This window comes from Syngnathus floridae, chromosome 10 (assembly GCF_059516105.1).
Source record: "Syngnathus floridae isolate MCC-2025c chromosome 10, RoL_Sflo_1.0, whole genome shotgun sequence".
Lineage (NCBI taxonomy): Eukaryota > Metazoa > Chordata > Actinopteri > Syngnathiformes > Syngnathidae > Syngnathus > Syngnathus floridae.
The window spans coordinates 942,034-961,373 of record NC_142422.1 but is presented as its reverse complement, the minus strand read 5'-3'; the positions used below and the strand labels follow the sequence as shown (position 1 = coordinate 961,373).

At 44.6% G+C, this 19,340-nt stretch overlaps 1 protein-coding gene across 2 annotated transcripts; it reads right to left on the bottom strand.

The window, feature by feature from the left end:
- Positions 1-622: 622 nt before the first annotated feature.
- Positions 623-8,305, bottom strand: LOC148391551 (basic helix-loop-helix transcription factor scleraxis-like). Of its 2 annotated transcripts, XM_088386412.1 has the most exons (4): positions 8,222-8,305; positions 7,468-8,102; positions 7,184-7,400; positions 623-1,287 (listed from the first exon to the last, which is right to left on the bottom strand). In XM_088386412.1, the coding sequence occupies exons 2-4, from the start codon at positions 7,848-7,850 to the stop codon at positions 1,249-1,251; spliced, it is 639 nt and encodes a 212-aa protein (XP_088242538.1). In that variant the 5' UTR covers positions 7,851-8,102; positions 8,222-8,305; the 3' UTR covers positions 623-1,248. The 2 variants fall into 2 exon arrangements, with proteins under 2 accessions (XP_088242538.1, XP_088242536.1); XM_088386410.1 differs by having other exon boundaries at positions 7,468-8,303.
- Between the last annotated feature and the right edge of the window lie 11,035 nt (positions 8,306-19,340).

The following is a 19,340-nucleotide window of genomic DNA, read 5'->3' as shown; positions in this document are numbered from 1 at the left end:
TTCAATTCAATTCGGATGGATGGATGGATGGATGGATGGATGGACGGATGGACGGATGGATGGATGGATGGATGGATGGACAGATAGACAGACAGACAGATAGAAAGAAAACAAGGTAACAAGTGTTGTGAGGCTCCACACCCTGGAAAGTCATCAGCACCAAGCCAGTGGCTCTCCGGGGAAAAGGAAGGAAGAGGCAAAGAGGAGGCGGAGAGAGAAAGAGCATGTGGAGAGGTAAAGAAGAGGACAGCAAAGGGACACAGGCAGATGTCTGTCCAAGAAGCTATACCTGCAGATTCAATTCCACCTCATCCATTCATCCCCCCCTTTTCACATTCCTCCGTGCTCCTCCGTCTGGCTCATCCTGTATCCATCCTTGTGTCTCCCTCAGCTCTGATCTTCCTGCCCCCAAAGAGCAGAAAAGGGAAAAGGAAAGAAGAGACACAAGCGCAAGGCCAGGAAGCGGAGAATTGCAAGTAGAATTTACGTGGATGCGACTGGAGCGAGCTGGAAAAAAAAAAAAAGGCTAGCTCCATACTTTTTTCTTCCCCTCTCTTTTTTTAATGGATATTGATTGCTAGTTTTCAATCAAATGTTCATTTCTCCACGAGATGCGAACATTGCAACTTGACAAGAGTTTTGCGGCAACAAAATATCAATGTGCTCGTGGATACAAAACAATTTATTGACCATGGAGTTATTTTTCCAGCACAACACAAAAATATATTCTCGGAAAAAAAAAAAAAAGAGTTCCAGCATGTCATGCCATCAACAAAAGGCAATATTTTGTGCAAGCCACTCTTAATTGGTTTTCAAGAAATTGATATGCTTGTTAAATAACATCGTTTCATATAGAATGTTATGTCACATAAATATACTACATTTATATTACAGTTTACACAGCTTTTGATGGATACAAATTTGTCTTTCATGGATTTGTGTGTTTTTGTGATCATGTGCCAAGGGCTCTTAAGGGCTCTTTGCTCTTTGCAAATAACCTAATAAAGTCCCACAATGAAAGGCTCTTCATGCCTTTTATATGCACGTCAAAGAGAGTTTGGGGGGAAAAAAGAAAAAAAATTGTTTTTCCCCAAAGTGAAAACACCCCAAAAGTTCCTGAAGAGCGAAAAGTTAGACAAACACGCTGTAAAATTTGTGCTGCAGTACTTGAAAAAAAACAAGTCCTCAAGTTACTGCATTGAAAAACAATAAATGACTGAGCTGGTGGGCCTTTTCTTGATTGGGTTGTTAACTTCGGATGGCCGTCTTTCTGTCTCTGTCTTTGTTCTGCAAGAGAAGAGAAAACAACTCTCACATCAATGTGCACATAAATCAAAGAAAACAAAAAATGGAATCACGCATGCACTTTTGCGGACCTTCTTATGTCCCATTTCTTCAGCTCAAATATTAGAAAATTCACGTATTTTCAAATGCACCCCATCTTAGACACAATGGAATTCAATATCAAGGAAGAAAATATGGTTAAATCATAGGCAAAAAAAAATATGAGCGCAATAAGTTTAGCGTCATTTGAAATTTGATGTGGCTATCGACGTCAAATGGTTTCTGACTTGCAAAGATCATTTCAACATATCTATGCTTACTTGAGGATAACAAATTGTAATCTTTACAAATAAAGAACGCCACCACTGGTTGGCTGTCAAGAAATACAAGTGAAAAAGTTATAATGTTGGTTGAAATTCAAACGTAGAAATGTTATCTCTGTTTTGAGCTTGTACTTTTGAGCGCAGAATTAACTCTTGAAAATGGGTAGCAGACATACTGTATGTAGAATTGAATGTGTGACATCACGAGCTGGCATTTGACAGCAAAGTATTTATCTGTGGTATCAGAGCAGCACACTCTTGATTTGCTGGCTGTGGGCTGGCTGGCTGGCTGGCTGGCTGCTGGCTGGCTGGACTGCTTCTCTATCTGGCCAGGAAAATAACATCACTTTTTCCCTCCCTCCCTCCTTCCTTCCTTCCCTCCCTCCCTCCCTCCTCGGCTACTATTAAACCAAAAAGTAAGGCTCGGGGGATTTCGGTAAACGGACTACTGAGTGATACGCAACACATCATCCCAGCTTGCTTTATTGTTTTTTTTTTCAGGCCTGATGTTTCCTAGATTAACTCACAGCCCAGAAAAGATATGAAACGGTATCCGGAGAAACCTCATTTAATTAGGCTCCAAGTGCACTCAAGTAGTAGTAGCGGCGGCGGGGTCAGAGGTTACAACTATCCTCTCTCTCAGGTGACGTGAAAGATGAAAAAGAGCTTTTTGTCGTCAGCAAAGCTTCTCCTGACTGGCTTTGAGCCAATCTCCTGGCTTCCCACTCATCAGCCCAAGCAACACCTGTTCCCCATTTCCTTCAAAAGGTGGAGGTGTCGTCTTGGACGACATCTTGGACGGTGGGCGAATGTTAGATATCAGGCCAGAATGAGGGGGTGACATTATTGGATAGGGCCTGGAATTTGTGCTCCCACTCACTAAGGTGATTTAGAAGAAATCTTTCTTTCTTTCATTCAGGTGGCTCAATGCACAAACTCACGGTGAGACTGCTTTGTTGAGGACTCAAATTGACAATTTGCACAATCATTTAGTGGACATGAATCCGCATAATAATAATCTTTGTCAAGTGAACCAGGAGAGGCAAGGAACATTCATTTGTCGTTGTCGCCTAAAGCAATATTATTTGAAATTGCAGCAGTCAAAAATACAATTGTATTTCGTTAAGCACCAATATGTTTGGTGGGTCAACTTTTTTTTTTTTTTTTTTTTATTAATACCGATCGTTGTATGTTTTAGGACAGTTGCTACTATTCCAGATTAATTTAGTGCGGGTATTTTAAATCCTCACTCCTTGGTAAAGTTGATTTTTCGTATGATATAAATGGAGCAGAATCACTCACTCACTCAAATTAATAGAAAAACAATTGCACAGAATAGGTTAACTTTAAAGTAGCAGTTTTTATGATCAACTACTATTTCATTTTTTTTAAAGCAACACTATCACTACGGTTTAATGCAGTATTTTTTAATTAATCACACTAATGAACCTTAAAAATGGAAAAGAAATCACAGCCAACATTTTTTTTAAGCTGTATTGAAAGATAACTGACACGTCTGCATATTCTATCTAGCCAGCATGGAAATATGTCTTCACTGATTGGCTTGGAGAAATTCACTGCGTCATGGTGAGTGAGGTGTGTGTGTGGCTCCATTTAACATCCATTTAAATGACCAAATAAGTTGCTGGCTGGACTGAATTACTTCAAGCGTCAATTAAAATGACAACATTATGGGCAGCGAGTGGGAAAGTTGGCATACGTCCTCCAATTTGCGCAATTGACTTTTTGAGCGCCATCACCTCCACTCACTCGTGGGTGCCACAGCTGCGAGTGGGGAGGGAGGGAGGGAGGGAGGTGCGACTCGCTCAGTCAAAACAGGGGGAGGAGAACTTTAAGGCTGACCGGGCAGTCAAAACAATCTCTCGGAGACTCATTCCGGACAAAGTCACACGACATTCATCTCTCTCTCTCTCACCAAGCTTCCCATTGGAGCCATTTGTTCCACCCACGCTAATATGATGTTTACTTGAGATACAATATAATGATATTAGCACGTATTATTGTTCGATCACCATGAAAGAACTTACTGTGACGACAAAACATTTATTTATCAACTGAAGGTGGATATTGTTTTTTTCTGTGAAACTCAAGCAGGGCCCCCAGGTTTTTTGTGGATTTTCCATGCTCTGGCTCTATTTCCCGGTGTTAAGCCATCCTTTCAAATGCAAACATCTCATTTAGCTCCTGGCGGCATACAGAGAGGAAACTTGGAAAATGTCATTTCTCTCTAAATCATATATGGAGATTGGTATTCAAGCATGACAGAAAAAACGCTCATATGCCTTTTAGTTCTGAGAGCGGGGGATAGTACGGAAAAGAAAAAAAAAAGAAAATAGCACCTGGGGTGTCTCTCACACGCTGTAATTGCCTCCATAAACGTTCATCCCATTGACAGCAGATTAGGAGCTCCTGTTCAAATAGCGCACATCAAAAGTCAACATAGCAAAGCTCAGTTTGCTGTTTGACATGCGTTTCACACGCTACGCTTTGCAAAGAAGCGTCCTCATGGCAAACGCCTTTCATTATTTATGAATTAACATGGCCATCGTCGCTATCATATGACACATATCATCTCTCCACACAGAGGAAGGCCAAAGCCAGAACGGAACCCACAACAACTGCGCTGTGAGGCGGACGGACGGACGTGCTAACCGGTGTGCCGCTGTTGTTTGGAGGTAAAAAAAAAAAAAAAGTGAACCCCTTGAGAGCGAGTGACAACAAAATGATCGTTTTACTAATCGATTTTGTTAGTTATATGACCCGACTTCATCTGTTTCTGTTAAATTGGCCTTTAACTACTTCCATCTGCGCTGAGAACATACAGCACGCATGACGGCACCCAGTCACACGCGCTGATCAAGGCACGCACACACACACATTTGCCAGCGGTGGGCAAGAATGGATGTGAAAAAACAGGCCCCTCCTATATTAGCCACCTTGGATGCACCTCATTAGCATCACTCCGAAATTCCAGGCAGAGCGGCAGCAGTATCAGCAAATGAGGGTAATTTACTTTTCATCTCTGACCTTGAAATGTCCACTTTCACGTGATGTCATGCTTTTTTCCACCCAAAACGGACTAATAACCAAATGAGTGTAAAAACCACAATCATTAGTGTGTTCTAAAAGTGCATGCTCCATGAAGAAGCAAAGCAAAAAAAAAATTCAAACTGTCCAAAGTGTAGGACAAATGGCAGGCTGATTATCCCACTGAGTCCGTGGCAATTTCTCTCCGTTGTTTTCTCTCTCTCTCTCATGCCCTCCCTCTCTCTCCATGTCTGTTTCCACAACTTCCTGCACGCCATTAGTTAGAACGTGTTGAAAGGGCCGTCGCGATGCAGGCCTCCTTAAGCGAGTCATCATATAGAATGTCTCCAAAGCTGCAATGAACTGCCGCCCGCCTGCCCGCCCGCCGTCTGGCTCTGCTCTGGAAGAAAAACCAGGAGACTTGCAATGACATGCTTTTGATCAAGTGTGCCCACTGCCCTGTATGTGTGTGTAAGGGTGTGAGCGGGCGGGGAGGGAGTTTCTTTTTTTATTTTTACCAGAGCTCTTTCCAGCCTTCTTTAACGTCGCCATCAAAGCTTAACGTCAATGTGTTTCTAATAGCAGCAGCTGAATTAAACACTCTTGAGCGCGGGATAAATCATTTTCAGAACAATTAGCTCATTTGTTGCTTTGCTCTGCGCCGCCAATGACTTCCAGACTCAGAGAGCAAGTGTGTGCCGTGTGTGTGCGTGCCGTACAAGCTTGCGTCTAAATTTCAGTGGCGGCACATGTTGCGTGTCATCGTCAACAATAGTCCGTCACCCTGATTCACTGAAATGACGCACAAACCCACAGAAAGCGATCATTCACTTTCCCCATGTTCTGGGCTCAATCACACACATGCATCACTTGTCGTAGTCGTAATAATCATTGCTTGGATTTATATCACGTCTTTCTTGTGACAACATACATGACAACATTTACATTACGGTCACACGCATAATTACACGGTTCATTTGCAGTCAAAACATTAGAGCCTCCTCCTTCATTCATTCATTCATTCATTCATCTTCCAAATATTTACCCTCAATTGATTATCAAATCATATGATAGTGTTCCACTCAATGTACATAGGTGGCACTAATGCAGAAAGCTACCCAAGTGACCTCAAATCTCTTTTTTTCCTTTTGTACTACAACCGCCGTTATTTACTGCCCCCAATCGAACTGCAAATGTAAAAAAAAAAAATCTCAATCTGTACTATAGATCAAAATTAATTTGATCCACGCAGCACTCAAATACAGATCTAGTGATTCATCCTGCCAATGAACTAACTAACCGATAAATGGCCATCAAAAAATAACCTCTGCCCATATTGTCAGTCATTATCTTGACATTTTTTTTTTTTTTTGTGTGTGTGCCCTGCCCGTCTGCCTGCCTGCCTGCACACACACACAAAGTGCACGTTAAGCATACAAAAACGCTAATAGGAAACAGAAAAACGTAGCTGAGGCCGACGCTCGGGAGACACACGAGTCTCCAAAAAGTTTTCTACCCAGCATGCCGTTCCACGTTCATCATGCATCAGCAGCAGCAGCCAGTTGACAGCAGCAGATAGTATTACCCAGCTCCTACTGACCTCAACCAGACAAATGAAACGGAGGGAGGGAGGGAGGGGAGCAAGTAGGCACGTGCAAATGAAAGCTATGTTTTACGCAACACCATTCTTAATTATCAATTGATTTAAAAAAAAAATGCTTTGGGCTGACAGCAATGGAGGGTGACAACTCAAATATTTTGAAAAAAAATTCAAAGTAACGGCAATGAAAATGCAGATCCAAAAACGTAAGATGCAGTTTGCTATGTTTTTGCTTACGAAAAGATTGCTGGTAGGAAGGCTACTGTTCTCCAAATGAGTTGAACTGGTGGAGGGAGCGCTGACATGGAGGTGTGTGTGTGTGTGTGTTGTCTGCCTTTAGACAGTAAGGAGAGTATTGCCTTTCACACACTGCTAGGCTAAGGGGGGGACTCTGCCAGATGGCAACTTTTTACTCATAAATTCTGCTCAATGATCAAGGACTGCACTGGACTGGAGATCACCACACCACCACTTTTCATGGACAAATGGACTCAATAGTTTCTGTTGACTTTTGGCCTGGCCTAAAGTCACACTCTTCTCTCTCTCGTCAATTGTTTGGATATTTTCTTTCTTTTTGCCTTCTTCCTGAAATGAAGTCTGAATTGTTAAGCTAAGCAATTAGATGCCGTGCCACCTTCAAATGACCAAACAAAACTAGAAGAAAAAAAAAAAGAAATGGATTTTGTTTCCAAAAGAAACTTTGTGTTGATCTGCTTTTTTTTCTTCAATTATTTTCAATTGAAGGTTTTGCGCGGTGGTTCTGGAAAGCATCAACATCCTGCCCAATGGGGTTTATAGGCTCTGTTATTGATCTCACATCAGCTTGAAACGGCCAAATGACCTTCAATGTCGTTTGACGTTGGTGCCTTTCAAAAAGGCTCATTTTGCGTAGATGCTACATTATTTATTTATTTTGTTGTCAGCTCACCATTTTTCTCTGGTTGCTGAGGCAGAACGTGCAGATGTGCTTGGGCTGGCCCGATTGGTCGGATCCTCGGCCGGGGGAGGAGTTGACGTGGAAGAACGGCGGCGACGGAGCGTGGCAGGGCTGTCCGTCGTGAAGCCCCTCGCCCAGGAGCAAAACGTTCCCCAGATGGCTGATGTAGCTGCTGGCCAAGCGAAGCGTCTCGATCTTTGACAGTTTCCTAGTCATTCAATCAAACGGCAATGGTTGATCAAATCATCAAATGCAAGGCTTTGAGCTTGGCGTACCTGTCGGCGGGTTCGGTGGGGATGAGCGTGCGGAGCGCCGTGAAGGCCGTGTTGACCGAATTGGTCCGATCCCGCTCGCGAGCGTTGGCCGCCGTCCTCTGACGGATTTCCGTGGGGGGAGACGAGCCCGGAGGGCCCAACCTCCCCAGGACGGCTTCCACCGCCGCTGTGCCGGCCGCTCCCATGCACAGCTTTCTCTTCCTGCTCATCTTGATGTGAAAGGCGGCGGGCGACGAGGACGACAGGCGATAGGCCGCCGAATTGCCCGAGCGCTCCTCCGAGCCCGAGCCCGAGCTGTCGTCGTCGTCTTCGGAGAGGAGAGCGATGTCGCCGTACAAGAAGCGGCCTGCGGGAGATGCCGTGCGCAGCATGGCGAAGGTCATCTTGAATGCCGCCGCCGCCGCCGCGCCACCCGGCCCCTGGAGACTTTTTTTTTTTTCTGTAGACACTTACTTGGCTACAAATGGTCAATAATGGGCCCGATGATTTGCTTTTGTAAGTTGCAACAGCGCCGTGCGTGCCTGGCGAGCGATGGATGCTAAAAGTGCAACAGGTGGCCGGCCGCAGCTTCCAGGATCCTCTTTGCTTCTTCTCTTCACATCCCAAGAATCATTTTAGTCACTGACTTAAATCCTCTGGAAGAAAGTGGAGTGACAATGGCACACTCAAGTCTCCGCTCGTGCCTTGTTGATTTGCTTCGAGTGACCTTGAAGTCAATTTGGTGGCTTGGGTCCCAAGTAGAAAAATGACTCACCGCCCGTGGCAGCAGTTTGTTTCTCTCTCTCTCGCTCGCTCGCTCTCTCGCTCTGTCTTTCTCTTTGCCGCTGTGCTCCACGTGTGCCTGCTGTCTGAGTGTTTCCGTCTGCCTCGGGGTTTATAGCCGGTGGGAGGGCCAAAAGACTCCCCTGCTCCTCCTTCCGAGAGGCACGGACGGGTCCCCCTGCTGCCGTCCGTCCACAAGTAGGCCAGAGAGACCGGAGGCAAGAGGCAAACCATAGGCAGGAGTTTATTTTGGCGGCACACCAGAGGCTCAAGGGGGGATTCCACCCACGAGCTGCATTGCTCTCCGTTACTCTGACTTTTGCTGCCCATTGACTATATGGAGAGAGATATGTATGTGTATATGAATGTATATATCTATAGGTATATTATATTCTTCTTATGAGTCTTATTTTGAAATACCTTAGAGCCAAGATGGCTGCCAGTCACCTTTAACCTCATAAGTCACACCTGCAAAATCACTGAATTGTTTGAAGGACCTGGTGGTCACACAGCTCTTGAAAAGCCCTTTAGAAACCATTCAGAAATCATTAGAAAGCTGACCAATACTGGACTGGGGAAAAGTCACCCATACAGAGTTAGCGTCACTGGATTGTTGATTTCCTTGGAGCCTTGATGCTACCTTTGCTTGCTCTGCCTACCTGGCTGGCTACCTGGCTGCCTTCCATCTGTATCCAGCCAGCCACCCATCCATCTACCAAGGTACATAAAGCCCCAAGGTTGGCTTGAGTCTTTGAAATTAGATGCTCTCAACCTATTAAGAGACAGCATGGCAACTTTGAAGTCGTGTACCACTGCAGTTGGCAAAAGATTGTTTGAGATCAATTGGAAATTTGAAGCGTTCAGTGTCAAGTCGGCTTTAAAGACCCTGTACAGTTTTTCCACGCTTGCTAACGACACTCTAAATATCCAGAAGTGGAACTTGTTTATTAAAAAATGTTGCCGATGCACTTTATTGACAAGCCCAGAGTTTGCCTTTCCCTGTATCATCTTTTCCTCCCTCCCTCCCTCCCTCCCTCCCTCCCTCCCTCCCTCCCGCGGCACTCCACTCGGTGTTGTTTATGTCTCTGGACAGCAGCAGACTTGGCGGCCAGCAGCAGCCGCAGAACTGGATGCCGGCCATCCATCCGTCGGTCGGTCGGTCGGTCGGGGCTTGTGGCTGAAGCCGGGAACTGGATAATTATCCAGCCATGTCTAGTAAAAGCCGTGATATGAGAAGACTTCTCGCTCTGTCTATCTATATATATACGTGTATATATATATATATACATACAAGTCGAGACCTTCTGATGCAGGCTCTCTGAATCATGCAGAAGAGACAAATATTTTAGCGTTAGCATTTATTTAAATGAATCAGTGTCTTGTTGAGCATTTTTACATCTTGATGATCACTGCAAATGATTGCCTCTTTCTTGTCCCAGCCTACTGAAAGACTTTGGGATTTTATCAAGCGTGACGGTACAACTTATGGCTTATTCCCAGGGAAGCGGAACTGACCCACCCCCCCAAGTGCCATTGCAGGTATGCTTCTTTTGTGTGAATTGGCAACAGCAACTCACTGTTGAAAAGCAATAGCGCAATGAATAATCTGTCCGGGTTACATAATGTTAATCAGCATTCATCACTTTGGATCCCCCCCCCCAGCAGTGTCAGAGCACATGTTTGTGTTCAACTACTGACATACAAAAGTGGTCAATAGTCATCAATGATAATCCATTTATCCATTGTTAGATACTATTTCAAGAGAGCTATTTACAGTAGTAGGAATTGTTTTTTCAAAAAAAAATTTCATTTAATTAAAAGACTATCTACTCATTTACTGTAACATTGATACAAAGTGCAAAGAATTGAAATTGAAATTGAAATTTCAGGAGCAATGGGTGTGCTGAAGCCTATCCCAGCTGACTTTGGGGAACTATGCTACTTCTGCAATTGTTTTCCCAATTATTTCAATTTAGTTTTTCAGATTTGGCAGTGTATTTCACAGTACTGGGCGGCTGAGGGCAATAAAATAGTGCGAGATGTGCTGGAGTCGCTGTGGTCCATCCTGACTTCCTCTGATTTGCATCTCCCATGTGTGGCTCTGATCTCACACAGTATCCAATTCTGCCTGAATTGATGCCTGCAGGCCAGAAAACATAACATAGGGGCTTTTCACAACCACACGTGGCAGCATTTTACCAAAGAATGTAGGAAAAAGAAATTATTTGATTTACAGCGTAGTAATTGGTACATTTGCATAAAATGACATGACAGCTTGACCCCAGTTCAATTGCCTGAAGGGTGTGTGTGCACGGAATTATTTAGAATTTGGACAAATTATAAAGATAGTCTTTTAAATGATAGTATAGAATGGGTACCTGTTGCTTATTGATGAATCAATGACGAACAAATGGCGCTTGGGATTCCTGAAATTCATCCTATTTAACTATGTTTAATTTGGGGGGGGAGGACTTAATTAATCGCGATTAATCACAGACCTTATGCGATTAATCAAGACAAAAAAAAAAACTATACTTGCTGAACTTCCATAAATTAGCAGATGCGCTGGTGAGTGAAGCCGAAATGCCCAGTAAGGCGTAGCACATCTATCAAATTCACAAAGCCATACTGGTCAGAAAAATGATGATGCTAAGCAAGCCCAGACTACTTTGTGTCACCAAATTCGCAAGTGCGTCCGGGGCCAGGCCAGGCCAGGCCAGGCCAGGCCAGGCACGGCACACCCAGATGAGCGCAGGCAGCCTGGCCCCAATCGTGCTTGCGCTGGCACCAAAGTTGCGCCCAACCTAAATAGGGCACGTTGAACTCTTTCAGCAATGTCCATCTGAATGAATGCTATGAAAAAACAAGCAATATGAAAAAAAAAAAAAATTCTGGGCTCATTTGATCATCTCAGACTAAATGAGCACAGCAAATCATAAGGTATTTTCATGCATGAGCACTCTAACCTTATGATTATATCCCTAAAATAATAATCCTAGTTTATAAATCTCGTAGTGTTCCCCTTTCAAAGTTGGAGCTGCAGCAGCTGCACAGTAGTAGAAGACCATCTGAGAGTCATTAGCTTTCTCTCTCTCTCTCTTTCTCCTCCTCTCGCTTGATACTCTTCTTGCAGCTCAGACGTATTATTCATTAGTCTGATGAAAAACACCCACCAGCACACACACACACACATAGGCGCAAGTATCACCCCCGCAGTCTCAGCCCTTCTGTCGTGGGACCTGTCGGAACTAGGAAGCAGGTCTGGACCCGACGCGGTACCACAGAGCAGGCGTCTGCTGGGTGAAAGGGTCTCCGAGGAAGTGAGCAATATATCGCGCTCCTTGGACAATCGTTTTTAGTCTGACACTGACAGCAGCCGGACAGGAAGGGGGAGAAGAAGACTCTGGACTTGTTATGGTGCCACTGAGCAGACGTCTTGAGAGGCTCATTACCAAAAGTCCAAAAGCACATGTCTACTTTCCATGGCGGGCATGGACTGAGCTGAGCAGAAGGAAGGAAGGAAGGAAGGAAGGAAGGGAAAAAGAGAGAAAGAGCGACAAATAAAAGTGGGATGGAAGGAAATAAAGGAGGGAGGTAAAGAAAAGAAAATGGGGGGGGGGAGAGTTGGCTGCCAAAGCACCAGACTTGATGGGATTTTGCATGGGGGGAAAAACGGTCGGAAGTGCCCCCGCCCGCCCGCCCGCCCGCCCGCCTGCCCCGCCCCCATTCTTAACCTGCACCCCCACCACCACTTCCAGCCTCAGCTCCAGCCACGCTCTACTCCTTCCCCCAAGAGAGGCCGACCGACTCTACAGCTGGCCTTATTAAAGCCAGAGAGACAGGAAAAAAAAAAAAAAAAGAGGCAGAAGGAAAGAGAGGTCACACAACTGGAAGACATCAGTTGAAACCATGCTCGCTCGCTCTTTTGGCTTTTTCCGTTCGTATCCCGTTTTATGATGGAGTGATAGAGTTTCTCGCAAACACGCTGGTGGTGCACTGGGTTCAAACACATCATAAAAAGCCATTGTTGGAGTCGTATTGTCACCATGCTGTAAAACAATGACACAAATGCTGCTCCATTCAAGTCTGCCTTTCTTTCTTTTTATCTTGGAGGATGTCCTTGCAATCCATTTGAGGGATGGAGGCCTCTTTCTGGTTGACAAGAATCACAGCATTGTTAAGCTCAAAATATTGTTAAAATCCAAATATTATTATCTAAAGGAAGAATATGATTACAGGTGATTTTCTTTTTCAAATATATCTGAATTATGACGAGCAAGCTTCCAAGCTTTTGTCTGAACCCAGCACGCTAACTACAATGATACTCAGGAGAGTCCAGACTTCTGCCAAAGTTGAACTGTAGGAGAAATTGTGGAGTGATATATTACTATTCATATTTCTGTCTGTATGTTACCACTCCCTGGTTTACAGAGTTTATGCAGCATATTTGATTGTGGGCAGGAGGAACGTAAATGGCAGGGAACAAAAAGAGAGAGAGAGAGAGAGAATCGACATGGCCGAGTCCAGTTTAACAGAGATGTGACAACTGGAGGATCGCCACGGAGGTGATGGGCGCAATTCACATTTTCTGGGTTATGCTCAGACAGGCAGGCAGGCCCACGTGTGAATGTAAATATCAAGTTTTTCACGCGCGGCGGGCCCCCTACTAATTGTCCGAGGCGAGGTTTGCCTCACGAAAAATTTGCAGGATCAGTTGTGATCAAGTTTTCCAAATGTTTGGGCCACTACTTGGCTTGAGAACATTCCATGGTGTCATGGCTGCCTGCCTGCTTCAAATGCCAAGCAGCTCACCCAAAGAAGTGCTACAGACATTTTCCAACCATCCAAAGATCAGTTAGTATTTGCCAATGACTCTTCTAAAAATAAGTGGCTTTGATGATTTACCCTTTTTGAGGGAAGGAACCATATTTGGTTACAATGAACTATTAATAAATATTTGCATTCAAACATGTGCATAGTGGAAGCCGCTATTCATGGGGCATAAGGAATGGTGACGAATGGGTTAGGGAAAAAACGGTAAACCCCAACAATTCATTCAAGACATGCCCCTGTGCTCAGCAAAAAAAAAAAAAAAAAAAAGTTGTATTCATCAAGGTAGATTTGAAAAAGCCCCAAGTGAGACTGTCTTACAGATGCCTTCCACTTTGTGTCACTTGAGAATTTCCATTTGCCAAAAGCTGTGATGAGCCCGACCTCCGACCCTAATTGATTATCATCCTGTGGGCCGCAAATGCCGGACCCCTGCTGTCGACTCCGGCATTTTTGCTGCGAGCGCCCCAGAAAGAGTTAACACAGAGCAAGAACTGAAAGGAAAAAAAGAAGCTCAAATTGAGACATTTGATTCTTTCTACGAATGCACGTTATTAGGCTGAGGGGACCTGTGCGTTCGTTGTACAGTGAGGTCAGCAGTGGTCATCACCGCCTGACCAGAACACAATGGAAAATCAAACTCATACTTACTGAATGCGAAAAGGAGAAGAAGACTAAAAGTGAAGTGGAAGAGGTGAGGGCAAAGTCAAACCATTGTTTGATGTTACAGTCTTGTAAAGCAGCAGCTGGACAGGGTTGGCCCTCGAGAACCACCGCAGCCGGCTAGTAAACCACACACAAACACAACACACGCACAAGCGCATAGAGAGAGAGAAAAAAAAAAAACCAGTCTTTAATAAAGCGATCGCCAAGGAAACCGAGCAGACTTCCGAGCAGACTTGAGCAATGTTGAGGCTCTTTTGACAGAGTCGTACAGCTTGATATCCGCTCCGCGAGAAGAAATTACTGGTTGTTGCAAAAAAAAAATAACATGTCTCCCACTTTGAATCGTACAAATGGAGCATCTCATTGATGGTGCCGCCTAAAAAGCACAAGTTGAAAATACAGCAGAATCTCTGAAGTTGATGATGTACCATTCAGAATTGGACTCCAATTCCATGCCTTTAAAACATAATACAAGAATCATTGTCTGAATATTTTTCTTCTTTATATTTTTCTTGCTTTTTGTATTTTGAATCGCTATGAGAAGAATACCTCAATGACGTGAACTTTCACAAAAATCTGTCTGCACCATTTGCAGCTCACTCGTGTGTCATTAGGTACCCCCCCCCCCCTCCTCCTGATTGTAGGAATTATAGCGGCATGATGACATCATGCTGCAGCTGACTCGGACCAAAGTCACCAATTTAGTTTCCAGGGAGATGATACTACGTATGCGGCAGTCCAGATGAGGATTGTCTCATTATCACACACACCGCAGCTGACTGTGTGTTTATGTGTTTGTACATGTGTCTGTGACCATTTAAACTCTACTTGCAGTCAATTACCAGAAAATGACTTGCGCCGACTGTTTTCCCTCCAGAAAAACTAATTACAGGCTTTGGGTTAAGGTTAGAATTGGGTTTAGGATTGCAGGAAAGTCCAAGATTGAGTCGTTCCATGTGGACAACGCAAAAGCAAAAGCAAAAGCAGGGCTCGCCACTTCGTGAACACAATCCAAATCCTAACGCTGCTTCTCCCAAACGATATATTTGGACATTCAAACTGGGAATATTGCATCATCTTTGAAGATACTTTGTTGTTCTTCTCGTTATTAATAGAACGCTTGAACACATGAATGATTCACTCGGCTGAATCATTTCTCATTTGACCAAAATTGGAAACTACTGGAAAACTATCGAAGCCTGCAAAGTGATGTGAGGAAATTGGAATAACGGTCATTGTTTGACTTCAACGACCTCAGAATAAAAAATAAAAGAATTGCTTTGACATACAATAGTGACCACGTCGTTTTGCTTCGTTCTATTTCTACTTACAAGTCTGCCGTGTAGTAAAGCCCTTGCTTGCATTGTGTCAGAGAATGTATGTCATGTTTATGAAATTTTGTAACCCAAAAAATTCTCTCCGTTCTCCCCAGTCTGGAACCAAGGCCAGAACCAAGGCCGGGTAATGGAACCCGTTCGGCGGTCAGGGACCGACGGAATCCTCAACGGACAATGCGTACGTTACAATCTATATTTACAGGCACGCCGATACGCTCGGCCTTGAATTACGGCCTCCGAGCCGAGCCGGTCTAACCCCGAGACTCATTTTGGTGGTCGTCATCGAGTTACAAGCCAAGGAAATAAACGGTAAGAGAATCATCCAATTCCAAAAGCTTAAAAGGTATCGTATGAAGCGCGCTGTTCTTTATAACCCGCAAATGAAAGACCCTTAAGAAGAATTTATGACGAGGTTCACATTGCTTTTGTGCATTTGTTTCTACGCTGCGTATAAATTCACATGTCAGTGGTAATCATAGGCCTGAATTCACTTTCACTGCTGTGACCATTCATTGCACTTTCCAACAAGGCTCTTTGTAAGTTCTCATTTTGACCTATGACATGTGGCCCACAATCAACCACTTCCGGCGTGAGAAGCAACCTTGTTTGTTTCTTCCCAAATACTTGAGATATACTTCTTTGAGACCAGGAACACAAGTCCACCCCGTCATGAAAACAGAGGATGCCTGCGATTGGCTGATGATCAGTCCAGAGTCTACCTTGCCTGTCGTCCCAAAACTCTGCTCGCTAATAAGAACATGTGTAGAAAATGGATCGGTGAAAACAATACTTATCACTTGTCAGCATTCTCTGAAGTTGGATCTTCAAATGGACAGGAAAAAGGGGGGGTGGACGAGGACGTAATAGGGTTTCCGACAGTAGCCCAGACCTGACAGGTTCCTTCATATCCGACTTTATTCAGTCCCACGGAGGGACTCCACACATGGTAAAAGCATCACGGCACAGCGACTCCCACGCACTTACGCACACGGACGACACACATGGTCGCTCTCAATCAGGAAATGGTTTTTACTTCGACTTGAAAACCTCAAAAAAATCCAGGCCGAGGGGCTCTCGGTAAATAATTGGTGCCACTGCAGACTTGAAGATGGAGACCAGCTGGGAGAATGTGGACAGTAGAAGAGGACAAGGTGTGCTGGCAGGCAGGGAGATCTCCCTCCCTCCCTCCCTCCTGTCCTGTCCTCTTTGGCAGGCAGGGATTTTGAAAAGAAGCTACTCACCTCAGTATGAAGTTGTAAGAACGGGCTGAAATGGAACTAACACCCGCGCACATGGAGACAAAGTGTGTCTTGGGTTTCCGCACTCAGCGCAAGCACGCACGCACAAACGCCCTCTCCCACCTGGACTTGGCTAACACCTACTGGATGTGAGAGTGATGTTTATTGACTTCACCGGAGCATTTCATATCACAGTTCCTGCCAAGCGTGTTAAGTTGTGGACCCTGGGACTTGACTCCTCCCATTGGAACTGGATCCCAGACTTCCTGTGGAGCAGATTCCAGGTGGGAAGATGGGCAGTCTCACATTCGCTGACTTGACCAGGAACACCCCCTCATGGAGGTAGTGCGTTCACAGATCCAATTTCTGATCATTCGATGAGAGCGGCCCCCCAACTACATTGGACAATACCATCTGCAAAAGTGTCGCCTTGATTGAGAACTGCAGGAAATGATGATTGACACGATTGATTCTTGTTGATGAGGATGACCTCAACTTGTCCAGAGTCCCTTCACAGCTGGTAGTCAGAGCAATTTTATATCTGAGCTCTATCCAATTATTTTTACACTTGGTCGTTATAATCAAAAGCCAATTAGCATTTCCTTATAACTCGGCAAATGTGTTTGCACAGACCATACTAATCCTGTGAGAAACGCTAACAATTGATCCATTTCATGCTTACTCAAAAAAGTGCTGAAAGCATATTTGCGGGAGGGGGACAAATGACCCAAATCTCAGCAAGGCAGTATAGGAACGAATCCAAGTCTCCACTGTCAAAGCAGGAAAATATTTCATACCTTTACCAGCATATCCTGCATGCTAGGAAAGTAGCCCCTCGTGACTGGAAGGATCCACTGCACTATAAAAAAAAAAAACCCAACAACTTGACACTGAATGCCCAGTGATGTGGAGAACGTGTGAGTCATTGAGCATCTCAATTTTTGCCCCTTTATTGTCACATTCATCAAAAAGTAGCGTACTGTACATTCCATTGAAATGAAACGTGCCAATGCACTCTCTCAACCCAATGTCTTGGCTAATAATCAAATAAACACAATATAAATGCGCAAAATACACGGTCACATCTTTAGACCCTTTGGGCTGCCCAACAACATGCCATTCTAAAAAAGAATTATTGTATAGTAATAGTTTACGTGTTCTCCCCGTGCCTGTGCCGGTTGAATGTGAATTGGACATGTGCGCCCTGCCTGCCATCGACTGGCAACCACTTGTGGGTTTGGATAAGTCGAGTCCTAACTTGAAAGTCAATATTCTTCATCGTGGACATTTAGCATTTGCTTATGACATGGACCACAAATGTTCATTTTGCTTGGATGAGGTGTAATTTTGCCTGTTGCCACGAGACGGCGTAATAGAAGTGGATGGGGTGGGATGGGATGGGATGGGATGGGGGCGGCCAAACGTTCTCAGCCATAATAAGCTGCAGACGTGACTCATTGAAGACCACAGCAGCCACAGACAGGTCTCTGGCAGACGCATAAATGAAAGGCAACGCTGCCTGCCTGCCCGGCCGCCCGCCTGCCCACTTTGTGAATGGGATTGCAATCATTTCATCCAACACATTTCTTGATGCTTCGGCTTAGCTAGAGTAGAAATATGATGGCAAAATATGAAGGGTTCATTTCGAGGAAGCTCCTTTCTCTCCCCCCCCCTCCCCTCCACAGTGTGATTTGCTGCTCTGATTTTCTTGGCCAAAGTCCCGCTCATCAAATGGTGGTGTGGAGAGCCTAAAAGGCAGCACAAAAACAACATATCACCTTGTCAGAAGTGATTGTAGCTCTGATCCTCATCATTCTTGCCCAGACTTCCCCCATGGAGAGGTCCACTCAGCATGAAGACTAACACATGTTGGACAGACAGCCTGGTGTGGATTGGGCCGGCCAGCCCGCCTGCCTGCCTGCCTGCCCGGGGCGCTCGCTAATCTGCGGGCACTGGAATAACAGCCAAATAACATATTACACAACATAAAGAACGGCAGCCAGCGAGCCAGCGAGCGGTCACATTACATGAAAAGTGCGGGCAGGAAGTGTTTTGCAACAGTGGAAAATCTTCAGGTCCACCAAACGGTCACACTTCATCTGTGGTGAGGAGATGGATACCTTCCCCACCATAAAGCTCGCTGTCATACATTTGTCCGTGACTCCCCCACTTTGGCTCCGCTCGTATTTTATTTTTCTTCCTCGTTCCTGTCAGTCTGACAATCACAGTCCCTTCTTTGCTCATCTCTTCAAATGTGTCAAATATAGAAATAGCATCCGTAAGCCCTGAAAATGCAGCATTTCAGTTTCTTTTTTTTTTTGCACATTTCTTTCCACCGACTGCACTGCAAAGTCAGCAAAAAAAAGTACGTTTCTCGGGTGTCCTGACTGTTAATCTTGTGTGTTTTCCTCCCTCATCTGCTCAGAAAACAGACATTCTTCTAAAGAAGTATAAATACATTGATTTTCTTGTCTTGAATTGTTTACAGTAAATAGCACTTTGTGTTGTGATCGGTAAAATCCATTTGAAATATTTTTATCACTGCAATATATTGTTGAGACCGAACAAGATTGTATGTCTTGACTTATAACCTGAAATTTAGTGGCAGGTCCACAGTAAATTGAGACTTGTTTGAAAGATGAGCTTTATGACTTCCTTGTGACTTGCGCACCTGTGATAATACCAAATTTGAATGATTGAAAAAGAAAAAAAAAGTTCACGCTCTTCACTCTGCTTTCTTCTCTCACACTCGTGGCCAACAATGAGGCGCCTTAAAAATGGCCATGATGGGGGACAATGTTGGTTCTTTTGCAAGCCTACTTGATCATCTCTCTTTCTCCACTTAAGCTTGACTCTTTCTTGGTGGTCACACACACTTGTGCCATGCACCCATCTGTTTGGCTTCATTGCTTTGGCCAGGTCTGCTTTTGATTAAGATTACATCAGGCTTTGACCTATGAGTGTGTCGTGATCCTTTTCAAGTCATTCTGTGGTTACAGGTTCAGCTCAAAGCCCGACACTCTTCCCACTTCAGCCAATG